Source organism: Myxocyprinus asiaticus, chromosome 2 (genome assembly GCF_019703515.2).
Source record: "Myxocyprinus asiaticus isolate MX2 ecotype Aquarium Trade chromosome 2, UBuf_Myxa_2, whole genome shotgun sequence".
Classification (NCBI taxonomy): Eukaryota; Metazoa; Chordata; class Actinopteri; order Cypriniformes; family Catostomidae; genus Myxocyprinus; species Myxocyprinus asiaticus.
In genome coordinates this window covers 3,414,337-3,424,052 of record NC_059345.1, presented here as the reverse complement: position 1 = coordinate 3,424,052, position 9,716 = coordinate 3,414,337, and the positions used below count along the sequence as shown (strand labels likewise).

The 9,716-nt window shown below is 42.2% G+C and overlaps 1 protein-coding gene across 2 annotated transcripts in view; it reads left to right on the top strand.

Annotated features, from left to right (window-relative positions):
- Positions 1-1,789: 1,789 nt before the first annotated feature.
- LOC127415760 (C-Jun-amino-terminal kinase-interacting protein 1-like) overlaps positions 1,790-9,716 on the top strand; it is a 29,792-nt gene continuing 21,865 nt past the window's right edge. For both annotated transcript variants that reach the window (XM_051654652.1, XM_051654643.1), the window contains exon 1: positions 1,790-2,178. In XM_051654652.1, the coding sequence (XP_051510612.1) occupies positions 2,123-2,178 (56 nt within the window). In that variant the 5' untranslated portion in view covers positions 1,790-2,122. The remainder of the gene's footprint in view (positions 2,179-9,716) is intronic.

Sequence of the window (9,716 nt, the reverse complement as noted above, 5' to 3'; positions counted from 1 at the left end):
CCATTTTCAGATCTCTCCAGAGATGTTCAATCGGGTTCAAGTCTGGGCTCTGGCTGGGCCACTCAAGGACATTCACAGAGTTGTCCCGTAGCCACTCCTTTGTTATCTTGGCTGTGTGCTTAGGTTCATCTTCCAACAGGACAACGACCCTCGCCCCAGTCTGAGGTCCAGAGCGCTCTGGATCAGGTTTTCATCAAGGATGTCTCTGTACATTGCTGCATTCATCTTTCCCTCGATCCTGACTAGTCTCCCAGTTCCTACCGCTGAAAAACATCCCCACAGCATGATGCTGCCACCACCATGCTTCACTGTAGGGATGGTATTGGCCAGGTGATGAGCGGTGCCTGGTTTCCTCCAGACATGACGCTTGCCATTCAGGCCAAAGAGTTCAATCTTTGTTTCTCATGGTCTGAGAGTCCTTCAGGTGCCTTTTGGCAAACTCCATGCGGGCTGTCATGTGCCTTTTACTGAGGAGTGGCTTCCGTCTGGCCACTCTACCATACAGGCCTGATTGGTGGAGTGCTGCAGAGATGGTTGTTCTTCTGGAAGGTTCTCCTCTCTCCACAGAGAAATGCTGGAGCTCTGCCAGAGTGACCATCGGGTTCTTGGTCACCTCCCTGACTAAGGCCCTTCTCCCCCGATCGCTCAGTTTGGTCAGGCGGCCAGCTCTAGGAAGAGTCCTGGTGGTTCCAATCTTCTTCCATTTACGAATGATGGAGGCCACTGTGCTCATTGGGACCTTCAATGCTGCAGAAATTTTTCTGTACCCTTCCCCAGATCTGTGCCTCGATACAATCCTGTCTCGGAGGTCTACAGACAATTCCTTGGACTTCATGACTTGGTTTGTGCTCTGACATGCACTGTTAACTGTGGGACCTTATATAGACAGGTGTGTGCCTTTCCAAATCATGTCCAATCAACTGAATTTACCACAGGTGGACTCCAATCAAGTTGTAGAAACATCTCAAGGCTGATCAGTGGAAACAGGATGCACCTGAGCTCAATTTTGAGTGTCATGGCAAAGGCTGTGAATACTTATGTACATGTGATTTTTTTTTTTCGTTTTTTATTTTTAATAAATTTGCAAAGATTTCAAACAAACTTCTTTCACATTGTCATTATGGGGTAATGTTTGTAGAATTTTGAGGAAAATAATGAATTTAATCCATTTTGGAATAAGGCTGTAACATAACAAAAAAGTGAAGCGCTGTGAATACTTTCCAGATGCACTGTATATATATATATATCAATAGATAAAATCAATCAATAGATTTTATTCTTGTGTACATTTAGTGAAAATAAGCATGGAAAACAAGTCATTATTATTTTTGACTAGATGAACATTTAACATTTAAAACACTTTATCTTCTTGACAGTGGCTGTTTGGTTGAAATGACTGTTCCTCTGCCATTTCAAGCTATCCCAGAGCAAATGCATAAATAGAGATTTAATATCTGTTATATTTTTCGGTATATCGTTCAGCCTTAATCACAATACATTGTCAATGTCCTGTATAGTGTAATCTTTGTCTTCATTAGTAGGCATTTTACAATTACTTTTCCACTGTTGCCACATGTCCTTGAAGGTATTGAATAGATTAATAGGCTGCACACACACTCACACATACAGCACAAGCCTACACATCTCCCTCAACAGCTGAGAGAGAGAGAGAGAGAGAGAGAGAGAAACAGGGGGATGGGTGATGCTGGAGACAAAGAGAGAGGAGGAGAGATGCTGAAAATATTATGCTATTGGCTGGACTGCATGATGAAATATGAATACGCAGGAAAGGCATCATCCCTGACAACATTGACTCTGCAAAGCGTTTATTTTCAAGTAACGGTTTCTTTTTTTTTTTCCTATTGTAAATCATATAGCAATGTAGGTGAATGCATGAATAAGGGGAGAGATATACAGTAATAAAAATGCAGCATTTGTCAAGTGGAGGTAGACAATATGCGTCACATTTTTATACTGGATATAACAGTGAATGGACAATACTGGAACTGCATGTGCTGTTAAAATTAGAATTTCGTCTAAACTGATGTATAAAGTGGCTCACATGGCCGACACAGAAATATGACCAGCTGTCAACACAAATCCATGCTGCACTGCACACGGAATGGACTCCAGCGGTGATGAAAAACAGGAATGGACAGAGGACCAATGGGAGAAATGGTAGGAGATTGAGTGGTAGATTCAGTGGTAGATTATGTTGTGTCAGAAAAACATTGCTGTGGTAGTGTCTATGTTATGGTGGGTAGGATATGCACATTCTTAAGCTACTAGTGTAAAAGCATGGTGAGAAACAGTGTGCTTAAAGGTCATTGAATGTGTGTATGTAACAGTAGCTAGCTGGTAGGTTGCTGTGCAGTGTGTAAACCTCACACCCCTGGCCTCAAGAGGTGCACTAGCGACTGACGCTAGAGGCTGTAGCCTTTAGCCTCCTCGTTAGCGCACCTGCCTCCCATGCCGGACACCCCAGTTCAAATCTCGGTCCAAGCAGGTCAAGCAGCACCAGGCGCAGTGGTGCCGTGACCCGGACGGGAGTGAGGTTTAGGGGGTGAGTGTAATGGTAGCCAGCTGGTAGGTAGCTAACCTCACTCCCCTGGCCTCAAGAGGTGCACTAGCGACTGATGCTAGGGGCTGTAGCCTTCAGCCTCATCATTAGCGTGCCCGCTCCCATGCCGGAGACCCCGGTTCAAATTCCGCACAGAGAGGGTCGACCAGGACCGGTTACATGTACACATAGTAAAGTTCTACTTTTAAATCAGGATTGAATCCCTTAAATTATCACTCTGTGTGGCCATGTGCACACTGCCACTAAATAAAGTTATTTTGTGTTTAATCTTGTTCTGTACTCACTCTGAGATGTTTCTGATTTAAAATGTTTGTAAATCTGATCTTTTTAAGATGTTTAGCAGATGTTAATTAGAATATGATGCAGATGGCACATGTACATCTCCGAGATGTCTGTTGAAGTCAAGTAGGTATAGGCCAGAGACCTCCAAATGGGGCGGAATCTCCGAAAGAGGGCGGGGTTACACAAAAGGGGTGGGGTTACTCCAAAAGGGGGTTGCGCCAGCTCCAAAAGGTTTAAGGTTAGGGAAAGGGTTAGGTTAGGGGCTCCCTACATCTTTAAGGCTGATTTGGAGCTCACGCCCCTTTTTGGAGCTATGCCTGCAGCTATACCCTTCTCGTTGAAGAGCATTTCATCTGGAAAGCATCGCATTCTAATTAACATCTGCTAAACATCTTAAAATGTTTAGATAAGATTTACAAACATTCTAAATCAGAAACATCTCAAAGACATCTGCTAAATGTCTTACTGACATCTGAGAGGAAACGTCTTATGGACGAATTGCAGATGAGCAAACAACCTAAAAAAGAGATGGTTTCAGATGTAAACACACACATCAAATAGACATCTGGGTAATGTCCGTGTGTCCGTCATATTTACTAGTTGAGCGCTGATGAATGCCACCAGAAAGTCGAAATTATAAGTGGGAAACTCAAGATTTTCCTTGAGCACTGACTCTCTGAGTTTGGGGTGTGTCAATTAAAGAATCATAGCGGAAACAAATCGTGATCAAATTATGGAGAAAGGACCCCTTAACGCTATTTGATGAACAAAAAAGCCCAGATGGGATTTTATTTTACCACAGAATTTTAAATTACCACAGAAGCATGCCAAGTCTTAACTATCACCAAAACGCAGAATGAGACGTTTTTGTCTGTAGTGCTTTTAATGTGGAGTTCAAAGTGATGCTTGACACTGGATCATGAATGCAGCTTCACGATTGCTGTAACAAAGCGGATAGCCACAGTCTACCAGCAGATTAATATTATGGAGGATGAGTTTAAGGGTGCTTTCACACTTGGTTCGATTGCTTGGACTGAACCCTAGTTCATTTCTTCCCCCTTCCCACTGCCCCGGCTGGTCTCTGTTGATGTCATATTATTTGGGTCTGAACCATGGTCCGATTACTTCATCCACCTGAGAACAAGCGGTAGCTGTTTACCACTAACTAGGTATGGAAGACATCAATTTCACTGTAATATTAAAGTATTTGTCTGTTTGGATTTACCACCAAAACTTTACATGCACAGAACGACACTTACGTTTGTCTCCTGCGGATGCATTGAATGTGTCATGATGTGAAAAATATTAGCGTTCGTCCGCCGCAAGCCCGCGGATGCATTGCAAGAGATGTGAAGAATGTGAGCTGCTCTCTGGAAGGAGATATATTTTGAGACAAGCAGGTATAAGAAATGAATTGGACCATAATAATTGCGATCGGGAGCCTGCAAAGACGTTAATTATACGTCATCACAAGCAGTTCACTTATGATTGCATTCATATCAGCAGCACCTTTTCAAGCGGACTTGGGTGCGGTTCCCGGGTGCGCACTGGAGTTCGGAAAACACCGAAATCTGACGTTATTCGGACCCAAGTGCGCACCAAAAGTGCTAGTGTGAAAGCACCCTAAGAGATTTAATGCCCATTGTAATGAAAATGCAACCTATGTGGGGACTCAAGACTGCGCCGAGTATGGCTGCTGCGTTGCGAGCTCCGACACAACTTAGCAATGGTTTGTTTGTTTTGTTTACAATTCTTATGTTTCTTGTCTTGGATGTTGCCTGCCTTATTGTCTACGACAGACAAACACTTTTGGACATTGGCTCAGCGATCTCACACCGTAAACCGGACTTCACATTCCTCAATGCCGACCCGCTGTTTACAAACACGCAAGCGGAGCCCTTTGTCTGGGCAGCACGGCCGCGGAAACGCAGGAGGAAAAGGGGAAACAGAGCCGGCGTTCTCATCAGAGTAAGACGCCGCGCAAATCGACCCCCGCTACCCACTATTCTACTGGCAAATGTTCAGTCTCTGGATAACAAGCTCTGCGAGCTGAAAGCGCGGATCTCTTTCCAACGAGAGACGAGGGACTGCTGCGTTATCTGCCTTACGGAAACTTGGATGTCTGCGGAGATTCCAGACTCAGCCATTGAACCCGCGGGGTTTTCCATGCTCCGAGCGGACAGAGCGAAAGACCTCTCAGGTAAAACTAGAGGAGGTGGTGTATGTTTTATGATCAACAAATCCTGGTGCGATCAGAGGAACATACATTCTATCAAGTCTTTCTGTTCTCCTGATCTGGAATTTCTTATGCTTCTGTGTCGACCATTCTGGCTACCGAGGGAATTCACAGCGGTCATTATCACTGCTGTGTACATCCCCCCACAAGCCGACACAGACCGGGCACTCAAGGAACTGTATGGGAGTATAAGTGAGCAGGAAACCGCGCACCCTGAGGCCGCGTTCATTGTGACCGGGGACTTTAATAAAGCCAGTTTAAAATCAGTCGCACCAAAATATCACCAGCACATTAGTTTCAACACACGAGGGGACCGGGTTTTGGACCATTGCTACTCTCCGTTCCGGGATGGCTACAAATCCCTCCCCCGCCCACCATTTGGAAAATCGGACCACTCTTCCATTCTGCTTCTGCCCGCTTACAGGCAGAAACTGAAACAGGAAGCACCCACCCTCAGAACGATCCAGTGCTGGTCGGACCAATCAGACTCTACGCTACAAGACTGTTTTGATCGCACGGACTGGGAGATGTTCCGGTCCGCCTCTGATGACGACATCGAGCTTTACGCTGATAGCGTAATGTGCTTCATCAGAACGTGTGTAGAGGAAGTGATTCCGACCAGAACTGTGCGAATCTATCCGAATCAGAAGCCGTGGATCAACAGCGATGTTCGCGCAGCACTTAATGTGCGGACCTCCGCTTTTAATTCCGGGAACGCGGAGGAGCATAAACAAGCCAGTTATGCCCTCCGAAAAACTATCAAAACAGCAAAACGCCAGTACAGGAGTAAGATTGAGGGACAGTTTAACACCACCAACTCTAGAAGCATGTGGCAGGGAATTAACATCATCACGGACTTTAAAGGGAATAAAAACTCCGCCATGAACACCGCTGCCTCTCTCCCAGATGAGCTAAATACTTTTTATGCTCGTTTCGAGGGAAATAACACCGCCCTCGCGGAGAGAGCTCTCACGGCCGAAGCTACAGAGGTTAGTTCACTCTCCGTCTCTGTAGCGGATGTAACCCGATCATTCCGACGGGTGAATATCCGCAAAGCCGCGGGTCCAGACGGCATTCCGGGCCGCGTCATCAGAGCGTGCGCGAACCAGCTGGCTGGTGTTTTTACGGACATTTTCAACCTCTCCCTCTCTTTGTCTGTAGTCCCCACATGCTTTAAAACATCCACCATTGTGCCTGTTCCAAAACAATCGAAAATAACTTGTTTAAATGACTGGCGTCCTGTTGCTCTGACCCCCATCATCAGCAAATGTTTTGAGAGACTAATCAGAGATTACATCTGCTCTGTATTACCACTCAATCTTGACCCGCTGCAGTTTGCTTACCGTAACAACCGCTCCACTGATGATGCCATTGCATCTACAATACACACTGCTCTCTCCCACCTGGAAAAAAAGAACACTTATGTGAGAATGCTGTTTGTAGACTACAGCTCAGCATTCAACACCATAGTGCCCTCCAAGCTAGATGAGAAACTCCGGGCTCTGGGCTTAAACAGCTCGCTGTGCAGCTGGATCCTGGACTTCCTGTCAAGCAGACGCCAGGTGGTTAGAATAGGCAGCAACATCTCCTCATCACTGACCCTCAACACTGGAGCCCCGCAGGGCTGTGTTCTCAGCCCACTACTGTATTCCCTGTACACACATGACTGTGTGGCAACACATAACTCCAATGCCATCATTAAGTTTGCTGATGACACGACGGTGGTAGGTCTGATCACTGACAATGATGAAACAGCCTACAGAGAGGAGGTGCACACTCTGACACACTGGTGTCAGGAGCACAACCTCTCCCTCAACGTCAGTAAGACAAAGGAGCTTGTGGTGGACTTCAGAAGAAAAGACAGAGAACACAGTCCCATCACCATCAATGGGGCACCAGTGGAGAGAGTCAGCAGCTTCAAGTTCCTGGGTGTCCACATCACTGAGGAACTCACATGGTCCGTCCACACTGAAGTCGTTGTGAAGAAGGCTCATCAGCGCCTTTTCTTCCTGAGACGGCTGAGGAAGTTTGGAATGAACCGCCACATCCTCACACGGTTCTACACCTGCACTGTGGAGAGCATCCTGACTGGCTGCATCTCCGCCTGGTACGGCAATAGCACTGCCCACAACCGCAAAGCACTGCAAAGGGTGGTGCGAACTGCCAAACACATCATCGGAGGTGAGCTTCCCTCCCTCCAGGAAATATATACAAGGCGGTGTGTGAAAAAAGCTCGGAGGATCATCAGAGACTCCAGCCACCCGAGCCATGGGCTGTTCTCACTGCTACCATCAGGTAGGCGGTATCGCAGCATCAGGACACGCACCAGCCGACTCCATGATAGCTTCTTCCCCCAAGCAATCAGACTTCTGAACTCTTGATCTCCCACGATCAAAATACATCATCCCTGCACTTTATTACTCTTTTATCTCACACCGGACTGTCATAAATTATATTACTGTCATTATATTATGTCTCTCTTAACAACTGACTATCAACCGACAGCCTGAATGTCAATACAGTACAATACTGTACATTCTATATATATACTTTTTTCATATATATTTTAATTTTTATTGAATAATGTGTATCTATATAGTATCTATATAGTAAAAAACAAAACAAAAAAAAAACAAAAAACAAAAACAGCATATTGTATACTGTGCAATGTATGTTATTATTGTATATTGTTGAGTGTAATTGTGTATAACAGATGTTTAAATTGTGTTGTGTTAATTTGATGTTTTAAGTTGTGTAATTATGTATAACAGATGTTTAAATTGTGCTGTGTTAATTTGATGTTTTAAGTCGAGTTTAATTATGTATAACAGATGTTTAAATTGTGCTGTGTTAATTTGATGTTTTAAGTCGAGTTTAATTATGTATAACAGATGTTTAAATTGTGTTGTGTTAATTTGATGTTTATTGTAGATTGGCGTATGTCTCATCACTGTCACGACTGCTATGTTGATCGGAACTGCACCCAAGAATTTCACACACCATTGCACTTGTGTATATGGCTGTGTGACAATAAAGTGATTTGATTTGATTTGATTTGACTAATTCTTTCAATTAGTCAAACTCCCACTTGAATTGGTGCTATTTTAGTGCATTTCTATCTTTATACTGTGGACGAGTTTGTTTGGAAAATGTTAATAAAGCATTATATTGTTACATATTGTTTTGTTTTCTTTCCTAAGAAGGAAATAAATGCATTTTGACTGGAAAAGATGTATATATATAGTGTCAGATTTCAGCACTTTCAAAATCTGTGATTAATCGTGATTAACTACAAAAAAAAAAGTGATGCGATTAATCGCGATTGAAAATTTGAATCGACTAACAGCACTAAATATAATACAATCATTTTAGTAGTTTTATGTTACATTTGATTACCTTTGTGTTCCTTTTTTTTGTGTGTACTGGGATGCTTGATACTTGTGTTAGATACCTGAAAAACTTCAAGCACTGTTTACTTCTTTTGTGACTTTGTTCAATTGCTTTTATTTGTTTTATTGCTTGTAACTGGTTTCTTGGTTCATTTTATTTCTGCTAACAGTTAACAGTTAAATAATTAGCCAACTTGAAAAACTTGAAGCAATGTTTGCCAAAAAATAAATAAATAAATGAATATATATATATATATATATATATATATATATATTATATATATATATATATTTTTTTTTCTTACACATTAATTATGATCCAAATACCATATAATCTGAATTATACCTATATAGAAACCTTAGGATGTCTCCTACAGTACCTTAGTCAAAAGCAACAACTAAACACTAGGAACAAGAACCTCTGAAGACCCACTTTTGACCCAATTTATTTAGGCACTACTGGTAAAATGGGACACTTGTATGGTCAAAGTGGGACATGACATTTTATCCAACCTAGGCTTACATAAAGATTCAAATATTCACTTGTAAATATCCATCAACTTAAATGAACAAATTCAAGTTGTTAATTCTCTAAATATTTGTAATGTTTTAAAATACTACAAAACATATTGCAAACACAAGGAAAACAAAATCCATTCCTATAAAACCTCAGAAAACATGCACATCCACAACACAACGGGACAGGTGCTCAACTAAAACAAATCATTAAAAAGAGACAAATAGGCTACATTTATTTGTATTTCATATTTATGCTACGTAAAAATTAGAATGTGATCAAGAAAACATATTACATATAAGTAATTCTTTTTCCTTTTATTGCATGAAAATATGCTGCATTGTCACTTCAGTTTCATTTGATCATTATTATTGCTATGAAGTTAATAATAAACTCATAATTCCTGTTTAAATGACTTGAAATGCTGTCCCACTTTGCCAGTATGCTTTTTGGTAAAGTGGGACAGAGGAAAATTATCCTATAAAAAAAAACATAAAAAAATTTTCAGATGCACTTTTACACAATTATATATAACATTTACTAATATAAAGTCAACTTTTACCTTCTTATAGCCTTAAAAAGTTCTAGCTGAGATGTCTGTAATTTTCCTGACCATTGCTTTCCACAATGGTGGTTTTGAAATGAGCTCTGCCACACATCCCAATTGAACATCTTGAACTTAGCAAGCCAAAAAGTTAATTGTTTACTTCC